Consider the following 25,325-nt stretch of genomic DNA (forward strand, 5'->3'; position numbering starts at 1 on the left):
GCAAATGTTGGCTGAAAGCAGCAATATTTCATGTGTTTCGACATCGCCCAGTTCAATTTTCATCTATCTTTTAAAGGTTCCGTCAGAAGCAGGGGGCCACGTCATGACGGGGGCCACGTCATGACAAGTTTAATCCAGTGTATAAAGTTGAATTTATCGTGAGCTTTGTTTGTTGCCATCTCAAAGAGGTAGACCGAGAAAGCCTGTCGTAAATTCCTTTAAAAGGTACATCCAAACATTTAGTAAAATAAATAAATGCATTGTGGGCCATTTGTCGTGCCATCTTGGGAAACTTGCTTTATCACGACCAAATCCTTTCTCTCATCTGCCTGACTTCAACTGCACTAGCTCTCCCAAAACCAGCAGAAACAGCACCACACATGGAATTCGTTAGTTTTCTTTTTATTTGCATGTTATGCATTTACAAAAACACCCTTTTTAATAACAGGACTGCAGAGCCAGAACATTAGCAAATTCAGAATCAGTACAACCACAAACCTTAAAATACAGAGTGGTATTGTCAGTTTTTAAGAGCAAGCTGTAAAACAAACTCCAGACACACCACAACATTAGTTTCTCCCTAATGTGCAGTTTATATCACTAACCGGGATGTTTTAAACAGTTTCTCAAAACTAGGTACAGTATCAAAGACACAAAAATAAGTTTGTCAGAAAGTGGGTTGTAATCAAATAACCTACAGTATAAACAATATGCAACATACTATGTATATACTGCATATATTATTATTATTATTAACTATACACATACTGCAGACAGTTACAGAATGAAGACGACCCTGACATACTCCCAACTGAAACGGTTCTATTCACATTTAACAAGAAAGATGCCATCAAACAGTGACCCATGATATAAAATTCAACAATATATATCTATCTATATATATCTATATATGCCATTATGAAGACAACTTTTAAATAAAGCATCGACTGGTAGAAAACTGGTATACAACACCAAGTGCACACTGTAAAGGCATATCATCAAGATATTGTCAAAGCATTGCACATAAAAGGGCTGAATATACGGGAAAGAAAGGTCATGCTCCAGCAAAACGGATCCAAAACCAGGCTGTAAGATCAACACATTACACTTGCCAGAACACATCGGCAACGCAACACGAAGTGCTCTCAACTTTACATAGCATAAACATGCAATTTCAGAGATGAACACAAAAGAGCAGAACGGAACCAACCCCTTGTTTCACAGATCAAATGGGTTCTATTTTTCTCCCAAATAAGTGATACATTCTTTTTTTAAAAATACATCTGTAACTGATCAGCATTCCAGAAACAGAATTTTAACTTTCAAAACAACACCTCTCCATTTATTGCACACGTTAGTTCACAAAACAAAACAAAACAACAAAAAAAAAACAGCTGGGGCACTTTTCAGCAAACAGCAGCATTTTCATGTATATTAGGGATGCACGATAATTATCGGTATCGGGTGGGTAATAACGTTTTTTTATCAGTCCTATACTGCAAATTAAGGACGATATTGAGGCCGATGTTGAAAGTCGCATCAAATAAACTAACGTACAACTCGACCAGTGGTTCTTAACCTGGGTTCTATTGAACTCTAGGGGATCGGTGAATCGGTCTCAGGAGTTCGACTGAGTCTCTGCCATGGAGGTTAAGACACACGCGACTCAACATGTAAATTAGTTATGACATGCCCGCTTGGCCATCACTAGCTACAGATGATCACATTACATTACTTGTGCAATCAGTGCTGCGGGAAATTTAGTTCGCTCAGTATTCAACGTGTGACTGTCATGATAGCACGTCGTAAAATTTAGTTTTAGTCTTGAAATTTTATTCACTGTTTTTCTGTTTTTAATAAATGCGTTTTTTATGTCTTGAATTTGTAAAAAGTCATATTTCTGTTTTTCACGAATGAAGGGTTCAGTGAATGTGCATATAAACAAACGGGTTGTGTTCAGTTCCTCAAACAAGGTTAAAAACCACTGAACTAGACGAAGTCTCATCAAGTCTAAATACAATATTTATTATTATTACTCATATTTTAACCAAAAAAAATCACAAGTGCACGTTCACGTTCACTCGAACGAGAGCCGTAACCGAGGCTCCCCCCGAGGTCACTGCCCAACAGTCGTGGCATTGCCTCAATGGCGGCCTGCTTCTGGGGCTGCCGCAGCTGGAGAATGATGAAGACCGATGCCTTTTCCTTTTTAACTGCATTTTTACCTTCGTTGTTGGCTACTCTAATCGAATGGACTTCATCGACATTGCTTTACAGCAAGAACTGATGACTCGCAGAGACTTTTCACCGCAGTTTCAAACATGAACGACATCACATGCGACCGGCGGGTACTCCGTGAATTGTTGTTGGGTCAAACAAGCGCCGTGGGTGGCGGAAGGCAACGTAAACAAAATCGGGCCAGCCAAGTTTCACCGCACTTTCAACATCCCGGAGGAGATCGCCGACCAGCGGCTCCTCTGTGGATCGCATCGGTTTTTAGGGTGTACCCCACAATCGAACAAAGACACCCGGAATAGGCTCGACAGCACGTCCACGACCCTCATGTTTTATGATGGATGGAAGGTATCAGTATCGGCCATACAAAACAGTATATTATCCAGAGAATATGATGAACTAGTGGCGAAACGGTTGAAAAAATATTTGATAATGTGCAACTACAGTTAATAGGTCCATTGACTAAGGCTAGCCTGTTGGATGCACAACATTGTCATTTTTGTTTTTTTGTTGTAGTTTTTTTTAAGGGAAAAATCAGCCCAACCCCTTCAAGAGACTGCATGGACTGCTGATAATGATTATCTCTTTCTTTTGTGTGCAAGCACTGATTGCCGTGGCAAATCCTCAAATGAAATAAGAGAACATTTGGTCCTAAGGATAAGAGCTTGAGTTTTTAGTCAGACAAGGAAAAAGTCAAATGGCACCCATTTGAAAATGTGGCGGACAGTCACACTGTGTGACACAAAATCTTCAGACAGCACTCAGTGAATTTAAATAATGTTACAGTTACAAAACCAGACAATGTTCATCTCTACAATCAACTCTTCAAGGAGGGCTGGAGGGGATAAGATTTACGTCCTCTTTTTTGAACCTAAAGTGGCAGCTGCAAAATTTACAGAAGTTAAATATAAAGTTAGGCAGTCAGTAGCATTCAACTCGTGGATAATAAGAAAAATGTGTGTCATTAGTCAGTATCAGCAACGTCTCTGAAGAGAATGGCAAACACAAAAATTTGATCCCCCCCCACGCCCAAAAAACCCCCAAAACCCCCCAAAAACAAATCACACGAACAACAAAACTACAACTACGACATCTCTCAAGTAATCTCTTCACATAATACCAAGAAACTCTGCTTTGAAAAAGTGGCCATGGGAAAACAACAGCCAGCACATGTGCTTTGGGATCATCATCACGCAGAGACAACATTTCTAGAAAAGACAATCATGTTGTAACAAACGTCCAACTGTTTGCAAGATCCTTTGCATGACTGTTATGCAACTAGTTACTTTACAAACAAAGATCCCAAACATTTATGTGATCCAGCTGTTCAGTTCTCTTTTTTTGGGTACACGCTAAATGGGGAAAATGTGAATCCCAAACTGTTGCTATTGTATTTGGACATTAGAATGAGAAATAAGATAATGTGTGGAAAAGCGAGAGATAAGTGGACATGGGCAGACGGGGAGAAATATCATCAAGTGTAAAAAGAAACAACACATTATCAAATAACGAGCAAGCTGGACTGCAACCGACATGAAATGCTACATTCGGGTTTGTTTGAAAAGCTTGCAGTTTGAAATATGAAGGTGTCACCTTCTACAGTCATGGCCAAAGCTTTTTGGCAGTCACAGAAATACTGAGTTTCATGAACTTTTCTGCTTTACTTTTGAAATTTGTGATTCACACCGCTTACTATGTTGTTGCATTTAGATTTTTATTTTTCAACATTGGTATGCCTTTGTTTTTTTGGGAGTAGACGTATGATTCAAAACAGGGAATGCAAATTGTTTTCCAGTACATAACAGAAAAGCACCAACGTTAATTGTCGTTGTCTTCTGATTGCCAACCTATTGAACTGACCGAAGCATAATAGATGTGACAGACCATGAAAATCATTCCATCACCTTCAAAGTTTTGTTTTTCGTGCCATTTTCCAAACATTGTCAGATGACTCTGTGAGGCAATCCACAACTTCAGACCACAACTGTGTAATTGAGTGAAAAAGTTGCCAGTGCTAAAAATATTTTATCTGATTTGTTAGTGAACCACAGTCCTGGCCTAAAAAAAAGACAAAAAATTAATGAGGAACTATACTTGCAGTTTTAAACATATTCATGAAATGTATTTCATCCACACATCACTTTTGTTCTACAACAGTTGACATGTACTGCAGAAGGGATGCAAGAGACGATACTGACATGTTGTGACAAGACCGAAAGAGACAGGTGTGTGCCCATACACATTAACATCATCGTAAGAGAGAGAAAAAAAAAATAAAAGCTCAGCTTGTAAAGCCTTAAGTTGCTATTGTTGGCAAACAAGTGCTCTTCATCTATTCTCAGGCACTTTTCAAAAGGACACGGCTAGAATTTCACATACTGTACCTCCAGCGGCAGTGCATTCACGTCAAACAGGATGAATAACCCTTGTGAAAAACACACACGCACATGACTCATTTTATGGTGGAAAGCCATCACCGGGATAACCAAAGTCTTGATAAAACTCGCCGTGATTCTGTCAATGGAAATGTGAAGTCCACTTGAGCTCTTTGGGCATCAATATTCCTCAGATTTTCCCAGATGTTATCACTGCAAAGTTGCACAACATGGGCAAGAAGAAGACTTCCATCACTAAATGGTGATAGAAGCCAACTCCTAGGCCTGGATATTGGGCCTCCGATGGTGCATTTGGTCAAACGCGGCGGGTGAACCGCCTCCTTCTCTGTTGTCCTTCTTGGTCTCCTCTGCCAGGGCAGTGGTGCCGCCTGCATGCTTCTTGAAGGAGACGCGAGCTTCCAGGGGATCCATGGAATCGGGTGAAAGGAAGCCATGTGAGCTCTCACAATTCTGGGTCGAGGAGGAGACCTGGGAGATGACAGCCATCTGAACTGAGGAGGAGGACGAGGCGGGAATGGTTGTGGATGTGGAGGTGTTGCCCGCATAGACAGGGTGATGTTGAGATTCTTCCAATTCATATTGGACTCCGAGCACCTCCTCCTCCTCCTCCTGCACATGGCTCAGGTAGTCGGGCACGAGGAAATCACTACTGGGAAAGAGGAAGGGGAGAAAAAAAACAAAACAAAACAAAGCAATCACAGCACTTTTCACTTCTCCATTGACACTTCTAATATAATAAATATACAGCATATTGTTTTTTGTCTCCAGACTCCTATAGCTCAGTGAAATAATTTGCAATACATTCCAATGCCTCATCGCCAACACAATGAAAACATGATTAAGTCCTTTAAAAGCATTGTGATGCAAAACTGAAACCGGCTTAACTCCAAAATCTGACATTCATCTCAAGTTTGTTCTGTCTGAAGCTCTGAGGAAGGTGACATTTTGCGACCACTTGCGATCCCTTTGTCATTTCCAGACTGCTCTGAAATGGTCCGATTTTGCCCTTTAAAAAGGAGGCACTGAGAGTTAAATTTTCCTCCACTCGCGCAAAGTGCGACTAATAAAGCGACTGATTTTGAAATTTTGTATTAAGATGAATAGTTTTTGTTGCTGGCAAACTTCTGCTCCACACTTCAGATCAGGACTTTGATGACCGAAACAACGCTGGCAGGATGTTGTGATGACACAGGGAAGGAAAAAACAAAGAAGAAAAAACAAAAACGACCGGAATTTATTTTGGGTCATTATAAAAAGTAGGAAGTACACAGAGTAAGACATTACAGGGAAGTAAATGTTCATCAATTCAAGATGCATTGACTTGAATTGACAATCTGTAATCAAACTGAAGTGTGGCCCTCTAAATCAGACATGAATCGAATCAATTGTGACCATGATTCCCATGTTCAACCAAGATGTCCCCTCTAAATTAACATCACAGGCGTCTTCAAATTTGGAATCAGTAATTTGGCCTATTTAAATGGTGACAAGTAGTCGCTGTGCTATTTGGCGACATGCTGTGTACCACACTAAACACCCACCAGAGAAAGTGAAGGACAGAGGTGTTTCAACCTTTGCCACATTATAGGCTTCAAACAAAGATATAAAAGAGGATTTTTTTGGGTTTGTTTTTGGCGAAGCAGCAGCACCAAGTGGGACTCAATCTTATAGTGGAATAAAATCAGAGATGAAAGTGGACTTTCCTGAAAATTGAGATGTATATGTATATCTATCTATCTATTATATATATAAAAATAAAATGATTTTAACGTTTTTCGACCTTTCTAATGTAGTCGGACAAAAAATCTCTGTTCAAGTCCTTTTCCTCAAGCCATGACCACTTGAACGTGTTCCTAACACTCGCGTCTATTGCACGTATGTCAGCTTGCCTGTCTACCTGTTTGAACATTGCGCTGGGCCCGTACCTAGCCGATCACGCATGAATTAGTTTACACAAAACGCTATTCAAATACTCAACATCCAATGATTAATCTGCCTTTTGTGTGCACCCTTTGTGGATTCCGTTCTCGCCGAAATTTCGAAGGCGAGGCCATGAGAATGCGAAGGGAGGGGTGTTACTGTTACTAGTGTTCGTGCCTCAACATGGCTACGCTCAGGAAAGCAAAATTTGGACAAAAAGACACAGATTAGCAGAAAAACGTGTCCGTCCGACCTCGAGCGTCGTGTCATCTCTTCTAGCTTAGCTGTTGTCGGAGATCAAAGCTTCTTTGATCTGTGACGTCGGATGCGTCGGTTGCGTTGGCGCTGATTGGTTGAAATCAAAAGACGTGTGCGTGCATACATGTTCGCTCTGACGCACGCACAGCAGAGAACAGCGGACTATCGAGTGCTGAGGTGCGCTTCGCTCAAGTGGTGTCGCTACAAGCAAAACAACGAACTCAAACGCATGTTCATTCAATTTTGTCAACTAATAGCCGGATTAATTTTAGGCAATTTTTCCTCAATTTTCCAGAGGAACTTTCATGAAATTTGAAATCCGGGAAAATCTGCAGCACTTTCATTACTGTAAGATGTACTTGATATTCTAAATTTTTCGTTTTACAACCAAATAACTGAAAAGCTGAACTGAAAAATGATGAACACCCTTTTCTCTCAGTAGAAAGCTGACAGACTCCAGAATTTCCCTGATGATTTCTGAATGATCCAATGTTGACCTAAATGACTGATGATGATAAACAGAGTCCACCAGTGTGAAACTGAGACTCGGTAGAAATGCACCTACTCTGTGATGCTCTCAAGGACTGTTAAAAGAATATTGGGGAGCAAACAGCATTATGAAGAGCCAAAGGAACACACCAGAGAGGTCCGGGATAAAGTCGCAGTGAAGTTTAAAGCAGGATTTGGTTATAAAAAGATTTCAACATGTTTTAAAAATTTGATGGGGCAGTGTTTGATCAATCATGTTGAAATGAAGAGAGTATCAGACGAATGCAAACCTATCCAGACCCAGCCATTCCTCTAAACTTCCAGTCCAAACAAGGTGAGCACTGATCAGAGATGCAGCCAAGACGCCTGTGGATCAATATGGATTAACTGCAGTGATCCACAGCTAAAGCAGGGGAATTTGTCCATTGGACACACTGCACAAATCTGGTCTTTATAAAAGAGTGGCAAGAAGAAAGACATTTCTCAGAGAAAACCATAAAAAGTACGGTTTATATTTTACCACAAGCCACCTGGGAAACACAACAACCATGGAAGAAGGCCATTGTCAAAATTGGTGGTGGGGGCATCATGGTCTGGGACTGTTTCTCTTCAGCAGGACGTGGGAAGAGAGATACAGTTGATGGGGAAGATAGATGGAACCACATACAGGCTCCTATTTTGGAAGAAAACCTGTTGGGGTCTGCAATAGACCTGAGACTGCAACGGAGGTTTACCTTCCAACAAGACAATGATAACTAAACATATAGCAAAATCTGCAATGGAATGGCTCATCCATCCATTTTCAAACCCCTGCTGCAGCCTATTCCAATTGCAAAGTTGTCAAGGAACACTTTATATGTATAAACATATTAGAGATGTTCAATACCACTTTTTTTTTAGCGCATACCAGAATGAATACTCAACTCTTGAGTCATCACAGATACTCATAGGAAGTATCGATACATAGTTTTCTTTTTTGTCAAACCAATGACAGATAATTTTAAAGGATATACAGTATGTAATATAAAAAACACATCCGTATTTTGCATTTGTCCTTGAAATGGCGTGAAACGAATGGCGCATAATTGATAATTTTTCTTGAAATATCTGGAACTCAACATTACAGCCATTGTGAGGTCACGATCAGTGATTTCCGTAACAAATGATGGACAATCCGTCACAACTGGCAGCTCTGTATACATACGAACGATATGTATCAGATACAAAAACTGAGGTAAAGTACATTATCACATAACCATACCAATATGATTGAAGTATCGAATAAGAAAACAGACTTAAAGTACATTAATGTGACATAATGACATCAATATGACTGAGGTGTTTTCTATGTACTGTAAATATGTATCAAATAAGAAAACAGAGTTAAATTACATTAATGTGACATCCTGAAATCAATATGATGATTGATGTGTTCTCTGACCCCAATGTGAATTGAGTGAACGATGGGGTCTTCTCACCTGCTCTGGAAGTAGTTTGCTAGTTCAGATGCCTCATGGTTCAGACTCCTCAGGTGTACAATTAAATTGCCAGAGTTGGTGAACATGGCGCCACACGTTTTGCACTCATAAATCCGCGGCTTGCGGATTATGTGTCGGGAGACCCTCATGTGGTGCTTATATTCACCGAAGGACGTGAATGTGGCACTACAAATCTGGCACCGGAAACAGCGTTTACCTTCGTGCTTCAGCCGATGCATCTTTAGAGAGTAGGCCCGTGTGAACTTTTTCCCACAGCGGTCACACTGGAAAGGCTTAATGCCTAGCGGAATAAAGAAAATCAAAACTTACATTCAGATTCGGTTTATTTCAGTCACTGAAAATGAAATGTTTGAAATGTATAGTGGAGGAGGAAGCTAATAACAATTAGATTTTTTTCCCCGAGTTAACCGTTTCGTGCACCCTGTAACCTGATAACACGGTCAGCTGTCTTCTGCTGTAACCGCTGCCCCGAAAAGGGTTAATAATCATTTTCATGAATTACAGTACAATTTTGTACACGGTCGTACTTCATAATGAGAGAATAACATCCATCCATCCATCTTCTACCGCTTATCCGGGGCCGGGTCGCGGGGGCAGCAGCTATAGCAGGGAAGCCCAGACTTCCCTCTCCCTAGCTACTTCTTCCAGCTCTCCCCGGGGGATCCCGAGGGGTTCCCAGGCCAGCTGGGTGACATAGTCTCTCCAGCGTGTCCTGGGTTCGTCCTCGGGGTCTCCTCCCGGTGGGACATGCCTGGAACACCTCACCACGGAGGCGTTCAGGAGGCATCCGAATCAGATGCCCAAGCCACCTCATCTGGCTCCTCTCGATGTGGAGGAGAAGTGGCTCGACTCTGAGACCCCGCCAGATGACCGAGCTTCTCACCTTATCTCTAAGGGCCAGCCCGGACACCCTGCGGAGAAAACTCATTTCGGACACTTGTATCCGGGATCTCGTTGTTTCGGTCACGACCCATAGCTCGTGACCATAGATGAGGGCTGGAATGTAGATCGACCGGTAAATTGAGAGATTTGCCCTTTGGCTCAGCTCCTTCTTTATACCACGACAGACCGATACAACGTCCGCATCACAGCAGACGCTGCACTGATCCGCCTGTCGATCTCTCGCTCCCTCCTGCCCACACTCGTGAACAAGACCCCAAGATACTTAAACTTCTCCACTTCCCCGACCCAGAGGGGGCACTCCACCCTTTTCCGACTGAGGACCATTGTTTCAGATTTGGAGGTGCTGATTTTCATCCCAACCGTTTCACACTCGGCTGCGAAACGCTCCAGTGAGAGTTGGAGAGCCCTGCTTGAAGGAGCCAATAGTACCACATCATCTGCAAAAAGCAGAGATGCAATACTGAGGCCACCAAAACGGACCCCCTCAACGCTTCGGCTGAGCCTAGAAATTCTGTCCATAAAGGTTATGAACAGAATCGGCGACAAAGGGCAGCCTTGGCGGAGTCCTACCCTCACTGGAAACGATTCCGACCTACTGCCGGCAATGCGAACCAAACTCTGACATCGGTGGTATAGTGACCGAACAGCCCGTATCAGGGGGTTTGGTACCCCATACCCACAAAGCAACGCCCACAGAACTCCCCGAGAGACACGGTCAAACGCCTTCTCCAAGTCCACAAAACACATTTAGACTGGTTGGGCGAATTCCCACATACCCTCGAGGACCCTGCAAAGGGTGTAGAGCTGGTCCACTGTTCCACGGCCGGGATGAAAACCACACTGCTCCTCCTCAATCTGAGGCTCGACTTCCTGACGGACCCTCCTCTCCAGCACCCCTGAATAGACTTTACAAGGGAGGCTGAGGAGTGTGATCCCTCTGTAGTTGGAACACACCCTCCGGTCCCCCTTTTTAAAAAGAGGGACCACCACCCCGGTCTGCCAATCCAGAGGCACTCTCCCCGCTGACCACGCGATGTTGTAGAGGCGTGTCAACCAGGACAGCCCCACAACATCCAGAGCCTTGAGGAACTCCGGACGGATCTCATCCACCCCTGGGGCTTTGCCACCAAGGAGCTTTTTAACCACATCCGTGACTTCAACCACAGAGATAGGAGAGCCCATCTCAGGGTCCTCAGACTCTGCTTCCTTCAAGGAAGGCGTGTTGGTGGAGTTGAGGAGGTCTTCGAAGTACTCTGCCCACCAATTCACAAAGTCCCGAGTCGAAGTCAGCAGCGCCCCATCCTCACTGTACACAGTGTTAGTGGTGCACTGCTTCCCCCTCCTGAGACGTCGGATGGTGGACCAGAATTTCCTCAAAGCCGTCCTGAAGTCGGCCTCACCGAAGTCATGGCCTCACCGAACTCTTCCCATGCCCGGGTTTTTTCCTCGGCGACCACTGAAGCTGCGTTCCGCTTAGCCAGTCGATACTAGTGATGTGCTCCGCGGGTCGAATCCCTGAAGCGTGTGCCGAGTAATCTAGATGAGTGGTTCATGAATGGGGAGCCGAAGCGCGTGTTGATGACGTCAGTGGTGACGTTTGAAGCCCCGCGAAGGGGGTGTACCACGTGACTGATTCAGGAAATGATGCGATCGGTTCGACTGTGGTTCGAAATGAAAGCGGCAAAGCAGCGCTAAATTCCCCGTCATACCAACTTGCTATCACATATCTATGCACCCCTGCTTCATCAGTACCATATGAAAGAGTTTGTTCAAAAGCAGGTGAAATTCTCTGCAAAAAAAGAAACTGCCTGAGTCCAAAAACTTTAGATAAAATATTGTTTTTAAATAAAAATGAATAAGCACTTTATTCTACCTCCTTACTTCACATTTTCACTTGTTGCATAGGCACAAACATAGACAAAGTAAAACGGAACAATTCATGTAAAAACACTCCTCAATTACATATTGTTATATGTTCAGAGTCAGACAACAAAGTGTATGCAGAATAGTGGTGAAGATTGCACGACTGTTTGTGTCCTATGTGTTGTGTTGTGTTGTGTTATTTTTGTTATTTTGACTTCAAAATGGCGCCGCGAGAGTGGCTGCCTTTCCAGCAGCTCCTATATTTTGTTGTTCTACTTCTTCCTTTCATGACTTTGCTGCTGTGAATTGGGAATTTCTCCATTGCGAGACTAATAAAGGTTTTCTTATCTTATCTTTACACCCCACCATTTTATTGCATGCACCAAGCATGTTATACATTTTCCTGTCCACATGATGGCGTAGTCGAGGAAATTATTCATCTTGAAGCCCCGAATCGTGTGTGAAGCATTTCCCTGCAGGGCTTCACTGCTTTATGGGGCTTTATTTTGCCATCACTAGTCGATACCCATCAGCTGCCTCTGGGGTCCCACAGGCCATAAAGGCCCGATAGGACTCCTTCTTCAGCTTGACGGCATCCCTTACTGCTGGTGTCCACCAGCGAGTACGGGGGTTGCCGCCACGACAGGCACCAACCACCTTACGTCCACAACTCAGATTGGCCGCCTCAACAATAGAGGTCCATGGTCCATTCGGACTCAATGTCCCCCGCATCCCCCGGGACATGGGAAAAGCTCTGCCGGAGGTGGGAGTTGAAACTCTTTCTGACAGGGGATTCCGCCAGACGTTCCCAACAAACACTCACAATACGTTTGGGTCTGCCAGGACGGACCGGCATCTTCCCCCACCATCGGAGCCTACTCACCACCAGGTGGTGATCAGTTGACAGCTCCGCCCCTCTCTTCACCCGAGTGTCCAAAGCATGCGGCCGCAAATCCGATGATACAATCACAAAGTCAATCATCGAACTGCGGCCTAGGGTGTACTGGTGCCAAGTGCACATATGGACACCCTTATGTTTGAACAAGGTGTTTGTTATGGACAATCCGTGACGAGCACAGAAGTCCAATAACAAAACACCACTCGAGTTCTGATCAGGGGGCCATTCCTCCCAATCACGCCCTTCCAGGTCTCACTGTCATTGCCCACGTGCGCATTGAAGTCGCCCAGTAGAACAAGGGAGTCCCCAGCAGGAATACTCTCCAGCACACCCTCCAAGGACTCCAAAAAGGGTGGGTACGCTGAGCTGCTGTTTGGTGCATATGCACAAACAACGGTCAGGACCCATCCCCCCACCCGAAGGCGGAGGGAGGCAACCCACTCGTCTCCCGGTGTGAACCCCAATGTACAGGCACTGAGCCGGGGGGCAATGAGTATGCCCACACCTGCTCTGCGCCTCTCACCGTGAGCAACTCCAGAGTTGAAGAGAGTCCAACCCCTCTCGAGAGAACTGGTACCAGAACCCAGGCTGTGTGTGGAGGCAAGTCCGACTACATCAAGTCGGAACTTCTCTGCCTCACACACCAGCTCGGGCTCCTTCCCTGCCAGAGAGGTGACATTTCATGTCCCAAGAGCTAGCTTCTGCAGCCGAGGATCGGACCATCAGGGTCGCCGCCTTTGGCGGCTGCCCAGCTCACGTTGCACCCGACCCCTTTGGCCCTTCCCATGGGTGGTGAGTTCATGAGAAGGAGGACCCACGTTGCCTCTTCGGGCTGAGCCCGGCCGGGCCCCATGGGTGTAGGCCCGGCCACCAGGCGCTCGCCAACGAGCCCCACCTCCAGGCCTGGCTCCAGAGGGGGGCCCCGGTGACCTGCGTCCGGGCAAGGGAAACTGAGTGCCATTTATTTTATTCATCATTAGGGGTTTGTGAGCCGTGCTTTGTCTGGTCCCTCACCTAGGACCTGTTTGCCGTGGGTGACCCTGCCAGGGGCATAAAGCCCCAGACAACTTCGCTCCTAGGATCATTGGGACACACAAACCCCTCAACCACGGAGGGGTAGAGAATAACAAGAGAAGCCAATATTGTCAAAATGAAGAAATTGTTGACAACTGTATATATTAAAAAGAATATTTCGAGTTGATGAAAGACAAAAAAAGTTGTCATTTTGCCAGACCTTGTTGTTTCACTGTTGGTCAGAATACAGTGGCTAAATTAGACAAAGCAAATGATATGCAAGACTGTATTTTGTTGACATTGCATCTGTATTGTGGCGCAAATGACGGCGGATCTTGATTCTCATATCAGTGCAAGGTTCACTGCTTGTGGTTGCCAATTTGGCAAACCAATCTCCTCCAAGTTGAGCAGGGCAGTGCAGCATTAGGAGTATTTTTCGAAATGCACCTGGTGGAGTGAACAGTTGGTGGCAAAATGTCAATCTAGACTGAACACGTGATCAAATCACGTCGAACAACGGAGCAGGGTAGACAGCTGGTCTAATGTGATGCATTTCAAATATATGAGTACAGTATACAGCCCACGTTCACGGGTTCTGGATTTGCGGTCAGAATAAATTTGCCCATTTTTTCCCCCAGGTATAACTAATTTGTGTTCTTTATTTTGGTGTATAATTCCACTTTAATTCGTTCAGTCATGCACAGTATTGTGAAAGCAAGGCTCAAGATAAATGGTTTCGCATTGCAGTTTGCGAGTCAAAATTTGCATTTAGCGCCACATCATACCCCACTGAATGGCAAAATTGAGAATCACAGATGTTGAAGTGTTTTTCTGATTATTGAATGGCAGAGATAGTCCCAAAAAGCTTTGCTGGCCAAGAAGCACACGTTTCGTCGCCAAGGCAAAACGTGTGAGGCAGAGGCAATCTTGGCATTATTTATTAATTTTTCATATTAGACTTAAACTCCCCTAATTTACTCAAAAATCGACAGTACACCTTGTGCTGTGGTGCTCCTTACACAGTCAAACCTCGGTTTTCGAACGTGTCTGTTCTCGACCAAATTGGTTTTCGACCAAAAATTTCGAGTTTTTTATACCTCGGATGACCACCGAAAATCAGTTCTCGAACAAACTGCGCGCACTTGAATGCACCACTTGACTCTTCTCGCCTTCCTTACACGAGGAAGTGACGCTTCCTCGTGTAGCGTTCCATTACTGACCAGACGGGTTCAATAACGATTCTTTTTTGAAAAAGAGCGTGGTTTCTGTTTTCGAACAAATCGGTTTTCGAACAGCCTTCTGGAACGGATTATGGTCGAAAACCGAGGTAGGGCTGTATATGGATGGATGCCTGCCTTTCAGTTTGACAACTTTCATTCAAATTCCTTCATATTAGCTTTGCATTCTTATCTGCATCTAATCGCAAGCAGGTGTCATACCAGAATTAGAACTGCTTTCTGCTTCTGTGTCTACAAGAGTGACTTTTTAACCTGGGTTCGATCGAACCCCAAGGGTTCGGTGAATCGGTCTCGGGTTCGACGGAGCCTCTGCCATGAAGGGTAAGACACACGCGACTCAACATGTCAATTAGTTATAACAGGCCCGCTTGGCCATCACTGGCTGCAGATGATCACATGACATTGCTTGTCCAATCAGTGAGGTGGGAAATTTAGTTCGCTTAGTTGTCAACTGTCGTGATAGTACGTCGTACAATAATTTTATTTTTTTTTTAAGTATACTTATCTCTTGAAATTGTATTTAGTTTTTTCTGTTTTTAATAAATGTGTTTTTTTTAATGTCTTGAATTTGTAAAAAATATATATATTTACTTTTCACTCATGAAGGCTTCAGTGAATATGCATATTAACTGGCTGGGTTCGGTACCTCTAAGGTTAAGAACCACTGGTCTACAGTTTGTTAGTGCACAGGACATCGCATTAAATCCAAAAAACAAAGTAAACCGTGTGTGCTAATGTTAGCTTCCAAAGATGACTGTCCCTATGTCAGAACTGAAATCAGGTATCAAGTGCTTCCTTTTTAAAATGATCGTTTATCACCGCCGTGCTGTCATTAAACGGAAGTTTGCATTTGCAAACATTTCTCAACAAAACCGATCAAAAGTGCAGTTTGTGGAGTTTGCCACAAGCCACCAGGGAGACACAACAAACATGTGGAAGAAAGTGCGCTGGGCTGATGAGACCAAAATTGAACTTTTTGGGCTGAATGCGTTATGTTTGGCGTAAAAGCAACACCTCACATCGCCCTAAAAAAACCTTCCCATTGTCAAGCATGGTGGTTGCAGCATCATAGTCTGGGGCTGCTTTTCTTCAACAGGGACTGGGAAGACAGAATTGTTGAAATGTGGCAAAAGGTCATTAAGTTCAAGGGGGTCTAATGCTATCGCAAGGCCCTGTATGCAATATTGTATTTTCGATACTTTCATCACTGCCGTGGACAGCCACAGTGGTGCACCATCGTCTGACAGCTTACACGCCGTTTCATATTTTTTCTCTGAAACTATGATCTCAATTTCACATCTTTACTTACCGGAGTGTATGAGCATGTGCTGCTTCAGGTTTTGAATGCGTGTGAATCGAACTCCACAGGTTGGACACTGAAAGGGCCTGTCAGGGCCATTGGTGCCGGGCCGGGCTGATGGGCCAATATAGAGGTGGTATGGATATTGAATACCTTCTAATCTGAAATACCAAACAAGAGGAAGCACAGATTGATCTCGCAAAACAAGAACATATTTTAAAAAATTGATATTTCACTGGCTATGATTGAAGTCGGCTGTGACGATTCCCTCAGAGGTGCAACCCTCACTTGAACAATTCCGCCACCTGTTCTTGTCAGTTTAATTACCATCAGGTCTAACCCATCTCTGCACAGTTATGCCACATGCAGGGCATTGTGTGAGATTCTCAACGCACCACCCCCCACCCCTCCACCAATCCTGATTACAATCAGTTATCATCTATATCAGGGGTGCCTGAAAACTTTTTCGACCGAAGATCTACCTTTCGATCAACCAACCTCCCGCGATCAACCCATTACATTACAGGCACATACACACGCATGATGAGGAACAGCCTGACGTGGAGGCATGCGAAGCACTTTGGCAGCTTGTTATCTATTGTAGCTCACACGTACCGTTTGAAAATGCTTCCCTCGGCCCTCCAGATTCCTATTCTTTGCCCGTGACCACGGTGAATTGTACACGAAACAAACTCTGAATGAGAATAACGATAACGATAAAAGATATAGCGCAACAGCTCCAATTACAAGCTGCAATGCAGACTGCTGAACGCTAACAACTTCCAGTGACGCAGGTCACGCAACACCGTAGGTTAAAGATTTACCTGATTAATTTTTTTAAGACTTTTTGTGAAGATGTGACTGATAGGATGGTGCAGTGTACATTAACACAATAAATATATTACTAACATCCACAAAGACACACAAATGGTTGAGGGGTTTTTTTTCTCCTCAAAACCCCTCGCGATTGACTTGGGACCAGCCCGCGAGGTACCGGTCGATTGCGATTGACGTAATGGGCCCCCCGATCTATATCAATTACTCTGCTAATTACTTTAATCACATATTTGGGATGGATTTAGCAATGTGCTGTCGAACACCTTATCATTATATTGAACATTTCAATTCATTTCAGATGTGTTGTCACACACTTTGGAGATTTATGCCGTATTTCGTAGTCGACCACACTAATGACTTCCTTTGCTGCAAGTCTAAACAAATTGAGATACCTTTCATCATCCTCCGCATGTCCTCCAGCATTAGCGGTACTCTGAATTGACGGCAAGCCCTCTGACACTCCCTCATCCATTGATCCTGAAAAAAATAAAAAAATAAAAAAACCCTCAAAAGATGACATGGGCGTTTTTCTGAATTCATCTTATGCATTCCTCTCACACAAGGAGTGTTCACACGGCACACATTTGCATCGGTGCTGCACCGGTGTATTTTGTTGCGATATATCTTACACCGGTCTAAATTTTGTGGAGCATTCACACGTATAAAGCTGCTTACTGAAGAGAAGCGTGTTAACCCTGGTGCAGCCCCACTTGCGTTCACACGGCAGTTTCTGCGGCCGTGCAATACGATAATAATACGGAAATAAAACATGCGAATGCGTAACGTGTACTTCCTTTTCCCCGCCTTGTTTGTGACATATCGAAAAACCATGGTTTATACTTCTCCAGATAAATCAATGCTGTGGTGTATCAGACACCGTAAAAGGATGAGAGAAGAGAGAAAGGAAAGATGACGGAAGTACAACAGAGCATGAAAGCAACGCATTCCACCCGTATGTAATCAACTCTTCTCACGCGTAGCGAGTCTACTCCTGTTGCATTCACAAGTCCCATTTTATATCGGTGCTGCCCCGTAAACTAGCATTTACTCCGGAGTAAATTTTTAAACCACCTCCTGAGCAGGGTTAAATTTGCTCCAGTTTAAGCTGTTTTCAGGGGCTACACCGGTATAACTTTGTATGTGTGAACGCTCTACAGGGGGCAGCCCCGGTGCTACACCGGAGTAAAACTTGCCAAGTGAACACCCCAATAGTATCTTTAAATTGATAAACGTGCACAGAAGATGTGGTTGGGAGTCCACACATTTTGGCACTTTTGTACACATTATACACTTCATTATTATTACCATATATGACCTACTGTGGAAATGCCTGCAAAACAAACACACTCCCTATTCTAAAACTACAACAAAAAAAAGCAATTCAAATTATTAATAGATCAAAATATACGGAACCCACAAATCCACTATTTATCAAATTAAATACGATGAAATTTTATGATCTGGTTGACTTTCAAATCGCCCAATTAATGTACAAAGCACACAATAACCTGCTCTGCCAAAACATTCTGAAGTTTTTCGAAATTCGAGAAAGCAGCTATGATTTAAGAGGTACCAACTTATTCAAAAAACTCAAAACAAGAACAAACATCAAGCAAAGAAGTGTATCTATCAAAGGTGTTAATCTGTGGAATAATTTCGAAACGGACCTGAAAATGAGTAAATCGCTTGCTGAGTTCAAAAACAAATTCAAAAAAATAGCACAAACAACCTACATCAATCAGAGTTAAAATGATAAATTCTAAACATTAAATATAATGATAAATCAGAACTAAGTTGATAAATAGAGAAAGGTATTGAAATACCCATTATGAATACAAGAGAAAATTGACAAGAGTGCCAGGGTGTGGATGTATATAATCCCGATACAAACCAAAAGTTGTAAAAATATCACGGTTAAGGGTAAAGTATGAGCCTTAATGGAGACTTATTTCTTCTTACTTTCTTTCTTTTCTGATTGATATAAAAATGATTTATTAGATATAAACACATAACGGGGTAGGACTAGATACGTTTTTTACTTCTTCCTACTCCCTTGAACATAATAACTGTGTTGAATGAAGATTGATTTCTTTCTTTTCACTATTTTATTTACCCTATTTTGTGTCAAATTATTACTGTATATGTTTTATGTTCAATAAACAAACAAACCACTATAGTTTTTTGAAAATATGCCCATATGAGGAATGTGTAAAAAGATTTTTTTACCCAAAAGAGTTCACGAACAGTCAGAAGCGCCTGAGTTTCCATGAAACAATCAAGAAATACCCGTACTTGACATTGAACTCAGCGTAGTGCAGATGCATTTTAACTTAACTAAAGCCCATGAGTTGCACTAACTCCCTCACCTATGGATGATGACTGTGGACTGATGAGGAGATCCTCCTGACTCTGCTCACTTCCTGGAACCGTCTGTTGATCATTCAGTGAGCTCTGGGAGGCGCTGACAGGGTGGGAAGACGCCTCCTGGACCTCCTCGTCGCTGAGCCTTTCCACTTTCACCCTCACATCTTCTTCCTCAGTTGGCACGGGTGGTGACACTGCCTTGGAGCTTTCACATGACAAAAAGTCACCGAGTCGCCGACCGACCACTACCTCAGAAGTAACTGTTGCTGCCTGCTCTTGGCACCGGGGGCTCTCTGGGAGCTTTGATTTATCCGAGTGGAATCTCCTATCAATTCCGAATGGGAAGGTCCACGGGAAGGCCAGCGAGGACTCCACAGGCTGGGCCGTGCTGTCTGAAAACGAAGGGGATGGATTGGGCACCTGAGGGGAGGTCGTGACCATCTGTGTCGTGCATTTGAGGGGACTCTCAGGCGAAGCCATGCTTACAAAACTCTTTCGTTTCCGTCGTGATTCACGGCAAACGGGAACGTTTCTCTCCATCACACTACAGTCAGATGACACGGGTGACACGCTGCCGTCAAGTGGCGTGAGGGCACAGTTTGAAGAGGCACTCTCAGGTGCTGATTCAAGGGGTTTGCCTGTTGTAAGAGTGTTGCTGTTGTTGTTACTTGGACTCCATAGAATACTGGACTTCATGAACTCTGAACAAGTGCTTGCTACGGCAAACATCTGCATGTAACTCGCAGCTGCGAGGACGTCGATAATATTTTCTGTGCTGATGGAGAGTGTGGATGTGTAGGCATATTCCAGCAGAGGAGCAAAGCCACTAACGGTCACGTGGTGAAGGTCCAAGACAAACTTGTCCTCCTCCTCGGGCCGACCCACCAGTTTGGAACGGAAGAATTCACTGCAGCACGCCAGGACCACTTTATGTGCCAGGAAATGTTTGTCTTGCACCCTGATGGTAACATCACACAAGTCACCTTGGTTACGCAAAGTGTTGAGCTTTTCGAGCATCTCCTGGCTGTGGGAGGTCGAGCAATGGGTAAAGGTTTTCACTCCCATGTTAGTCAGCTTCTGAACATGTAGAGAAAACGTGTCCTACGAAGACAAACAAAGTATTTAGTACGTACTGTAGCTTAATAGAGGAATAAGTTCATGTAATCACTTACTACTCTGTCTAATTACAGTATAGGATTTGCACTTAAACAACAAAAAATATATAATAAAACAACCATTGGAATTTCTCTGTGTCACTTTCTTGTTAAATTTATGAGTGCATGCCAGTTGCAACTTAAAAGTCGAATAGGCCGAAGTAGGGCTAAGTTTTAGAAAAAAAAGGATTCATTGGATCTAATTGATTTTCCTTTGCAGAGCTCATTATCAATTCATATAATCATAAGGCATAGAAAAAAAAGTAGTGTGTTTCCGGTAACCCGACCGACCGAGAATTTCTACGTCGAAAAAAAACTTTACGGTCGGCATTTTTTTCAAACAACCCTCTACATTTTTGTGTAGAGGGTTTACATCGGTGCAAACTCTCGCGATATTCAAGTTGAGCACGTGCGTCATTTGCCCTGTTGTCTGTCAACAACATTGAAACATGGCGGCGGCCGCAATCTGCGACGACAGTTTAAACCGCGTTTTCTGTGTTACCGTTGCATGCTCGCACCGTAATGTTAAGAAAATAGCATCCATTGATGTATCGAAAAAAATCAGTGAACTATTTGATGAACACCACGGGCTGAGTAAACACCGAGGACGGAGGAGGACGTCGGCGGAGGCGGCGGCGCGCCCCGGCCCCCCGAGTCCAGAGCGGGGAGAAAACTAAATAGGTGGTGGCGGCGCCGGCCGCGGAGCGGCAGGTTCTATGTCTTCTTGTTTTATGTTTTATGGTTATTTTGTTTAAATTTTTGATGGAAAAAAAAAGATTAAAAATATATATACTTTGCCCGACCTACCGACCCTATGCTGAAATTTCATGTTACCGGAAACACACTACTTTTTTTTCTACGCCTAAATCAATACTTGGGACCTGGGATAAGTCGCCACTGTCTGTCGATATGTGCTGTGCACTGCTTCTACCCCGAGGTGACAGTAATGCCTAAGGCATGGAGTTCAATGCAGCATTGTTATGGTTTCAAAAAAAAAACAACAACAAACACCACCCAGAAATCGAGATATGCTGATTAGAGGTGTCAAATTATCGCATTAACTGTGATTAATTAATTACAGACCATTTAACATGTTAGTTTTTAATCGCGTTCATCTTGATTTTAATCTCTGCCTTTATTTTTTCTGTAGGTGGGTTGCCTTTTTCGAACAGCCCTTTTTATGTGTTAGCTTCCTGTGTTCAAGTTGTTGAGGGTGGGGAAACAACTGTCAGTCACAGCCTGAAGCGGACATTGATTGGCTGCCATTATGTTGGGGCTTGTTTAGCCGGAGCTGATAGGCTCCCATTGGAGTTGGGCGGGCTTAGTAAGCAGCGGTGAAGAGTGGAGAGGTGAAAATGGAGCAGGATGTGAGAGTTTTCGGCACAATGAATGGAAAATGTACATTCCAAAAACGCCCTGACGACACAATTGATAAAGGTAGAGTGGTGTGCCTAATTTGTAAGAAGGAGTTTGCGTACCACTGAAGCAACTCAAATTTAGCCCCCACATCAATGCAAAGCACCGAGTCGCATGTGCAGCCACAGCTAACATTAGCACCGAAAGCGTGAGCAATATAGCGAGCGAGCCATACATAGCAAAGCTCTTCGGCAAACTAAACTCAAGAACACTCCACGTATGAGGCATCGTTGACGTGTCCTCTGTAGACTACTAGAAGTGATTGATATTTTTTTCAGCGCGTTTAGTTTGTCATGATGAACAGTGTTATTTCTGAAGTGCTAACTTACAGCACTGTGATTTAAGGGTCTGTTTTATTGTTTATTATCTGAAGCAAGTTCAGTGTTGAGTACTTGTATTGCTCAGAAAATTGTTCTGTTTTTGATATATTAACTTTATAAGGACCTGATTTTATTTTTATTTTGTAATTCTTTGGAGATTTACAACAAAAAAAAAGTGATATTCCCCCTCGTGGTGGAAACTAAATAATAATACATTTTATTTATAAGCGCCTTTCAAAACACTCAAGGACACCTTACAATCAAAACAAGAACAATAAAACCACAGATAAAATTATAAATAATAAAAGAAGGTTGCAGGTAGGACTTTGACTAGTCTCAAATACATTTGGCATATATATTTGGTAGGGTTGGTAATCACACTCTTCATTGTGATGTGCCAAATTTCAAAAGCATATTTTTGAAGACATCTTTATTTTCACTTTTCAGCAACTTTAAATTTAATTACTTCAGAATCTATTAGCAAGAGAACTTTGTAAAGTTTTAAAGAGAAGTTAAAAGTGCATTGTGGACAGTTAAACAGCAACATTAATACACTGATCGGAAAAAAGGAGGAGGGTGATAAGTGAATGGAGTGTCGAGGACAGAACGCCAGGTTATGTAACCACAATAAAGGCAATCCAGGCTCAAGTGGAGGCCAGTGAACTACAGGATGCTTAGCAGCTGTCTGTTAGACATGTGGACTCCCAGCCATGAGATTTCCATCAAACAAAAGCTTGAGTACAGGGGTACCAGTAAGGAAAGCACACACACACACACACACACACACACACACACACACACACACACACACACACACACACGCACACACACACACACACACAGACCAAATAAAAGTACCTGCCCTAATAAAAAACATGGAGAATTACAGACTTGGAGTAAAAAGAATAGAAAATAATATAATGCCATTTTCTCACAGTTGAAGAGCCTCTCAGGCATTTCTATGGAGACATTTTGAAGGGACTTAAAGTTGACACACACAATTATCCATCCATCCATTTTCCGAACCGCTTGATCCTCACTAGGGTCGCGGGGGGTGCTGGAGCCTATCCCAGCCATCTCCGGGCAGTAGGCGGGGGACACCCTGAATCAGTTGCCAGCCAATCGCAGGGCACACAGAGACGAACAACCATCCACGCCCACACTCACACCTAGGGACAATTTAGCGCGTCCAATCAGCCTGACATGCATGTTTTTGGAATGTGGGAGGAAACCGGAGCACCCGGAGAAAACCCACGCGGGCCCGGGGAGAACATGCAAACTCCACACAGGGAGGCCGGAGCTGGAATCAAACCCACAACCTCTGCACTGTGAAGCCGACGTGCTAACCACTGGACTACCGGGCCGCCACACACACACACAATTATTTTAGTTAAATTACTTTGCCATAATCACAAAACATTTTGACGGTTTTTCTGCAACATTGTAACAAAATGTAAATAAATCTTGAACGTGTGAATAAATGCCAGATTTACAAGACAAAAAACAACGTGGAGACTTTGATAATCTAATGGGATTTTTTTTTACTAAAATGAATAGGCCACAGGTGGTGATAGATGCTTGTTATTGGTTGTTGAAGATCATATTTTCGCTAAAATTTTAAACCTAACCTGACATATTTTTTGACTAAGAAAGAGTAACACACAAAAAGTTCACATCCACCGTACCTTTCAATTACTCGTGATGGCGGCGTCCAGTTTACAACCTGGTCCTTTCACTGTAACTATCATCACATCCTACTAGCAAGTGGTCAGACAGCTGAAACAAGTAGGAAAATGCTAGTTGAAGCCGTTGGGCCGAAGTAAACAAAAAATACATGTCCTCTGTGTAAGACGAGCAATAGGAAGCCGCAAATTCCAAAAATGAACATTAAAAAACTCACAACAATACAGTTTAGCAAACACCAGCTATGTGTCAAGTTCCAATTTCTAATAACGGATGAGATAAGAAATACATCCTGTTTCACCTATCACAATAAAACTATTACAGTTACGTACTTCGACAGATTTTCATAACGCTGCCCCCGCCCCGCCCCAAAAATGAGTGTGTGCGCGCGCGCACGTGTGTGTGTGTTGGGGGCAGGGGGGGGGGGCAACCTCCTAAACCCATAGGAGGTTGCTAACTATAGCAATGGGCATTCAGCATACATGACGATGGCTGAGGGTAGAGTAAAATAAACATACAACACTATACATATTTAATTTATGAGAGTGCGTATTTAATTTGTAAGACTTGGCAAAATTGTTCAGCCATCACCCAATGCTTTAACGCTAAGTAATTAAAGTTTCCTAAGTGGCTGCTATGTCGTAAAGAACTATATTTAAAACAATACCGTGATGAAGCATTGTTTTCTTTATTAATATGTACATTTATAACTATTTAATCAGCTCGCTTCGTCGATTAATACGAGGTACAATGTCGACACCAAGTACACACACCTTGTTTTTCTGTCCAATTCAACAAATGCTTTTCTTTCGAAGTTTCAGATGATGAACTTCCGGTTTGACCGTGGATAACCCTGACTACCTCAACGAACCGAGCGATGCACGACAGCTAGCACGTTAGCTACAAAGATTACCGTCGCATAGAATACAGCATCCGACAACCAACGAAAAGGCTTAACCGACATATTAGTCGGATAAAAACCGCGCAACATAAGAATGACACTAAAACAAATTACAACAAGGATATTTACCTTTAGTCCGAGGCCTCTGCGAGCTGCTGGGCCTGAGTAGGCAAACAGTCGAGCTGACACAAAGCAGCTTGCGACGTGTCTTACATCCCCAGCGTTATCCCGGAGAATTTACAGCCCCCGACAACGCTCACTGGAACTCACATCATAGCAACTTGTCATTTAAAGATTCCGTTTGTTATTTTCTCTCCTTTGTTATACCGGCTAGCCTTTTGGCGCTCGTATTTGTGTCCCCACAATGCAGTGCGCATCTGTACTGTACCGTACTGTAAAGGAGCAGGAAGTGTCATTGTCCAACATCCCAATAATGACTCTGCCACATAGCTACCCACTATTTACCTTCACTTTTGCCAAAGTTGAATTAATTGCACGAACATTGGACTCAGTTGCTACAATATGGGGAACACAAACACCACAAATTACAAGCATTGTGACAAAACATTCCTTTTAAAAAAATCTGTTTTATCTATGCTCAGTGATGCTTATTATTGTGGTTGTGGTCCTAAACTGC

At 43.3% G+C, this 25,325-nt stretch overlaps 1 protein-coding gene across 1 annotated transcript; it reads right to left on the reverse strand.

The window, feature by feature from the left end:
* Nucleotides 1–386: 386 nt before the first annotated feature.
* On the reverse strand, nucleotides 387–24,283 carry zbtb44 (zinc finger and BTB domain containing 44). The gene is made up of 6 exons (XM_086125310.1): nucleotides 23,790–24,283; nucleotides 19,217–20,315; nucleotides 17,243–17,327; nucleotides 16,023–16,174; nucleotides 8,777–9,077; nucleotides 387–5,280 (listed from the first exon to the last, which is right to left on the reverse strand). The coding sequence occupies exons 2-6, from the start codon at nucleotides 20,277–20,279 to the stop codon at nucleotides 4,890–4,892; spliced, it is 1,992 nt and encodes a 663-aa protein (XP_085981436.1). The 5' UTR covers nucleotides 20,280–20,315; nucleotides 23,790–24,283; the 3' UTR covers nucleotides 387–4,889.
* Between the last annotated feature and the right edge of the window lie 1,042 nt (nucleotides 24,284–25,325).

This window comes from Hippocampus guttulatus, chromosome 12 (assembly GCF_054856545.1).
Source record: "Hippocampus guttulatus isolate MCC_2025c chromosome 12, RoL_Hgut_1.0, whole genome shotgun sequence".
NCBI classification, from domain to species: Eukaryota; Metazoa; Chordata; class Actinopteri; order Syngnathiformes; family Syngnathidae; genus Hippocampus; species Hippocampus guttulatus.

Bases quoted from the DNA above. Each gene is read 5' to 3' on its own strand.
- zbtb44 (XM_086125310.1), bottom strand. From the start codon at position 20,279: ATGGGAGTGAAAACCTTTACCCATTGCTCGACCTCCCACAGCCAGGAG. The intron at 9,078-16,022 runs GTAAGTAAAGAT...TTATTCCGCTAG, and splicing joins GCACATGCTCATACACTCCG to GCATTAAGCCTTTCCAGTGT. The intron at 5,281-8,776 runs GTGAGAAGACCC...CCTCTTTCCCAG, and splicing joins GCAAACTACTTCCAGAGCAG to TAGTGATTTCCTCGTGCCCG.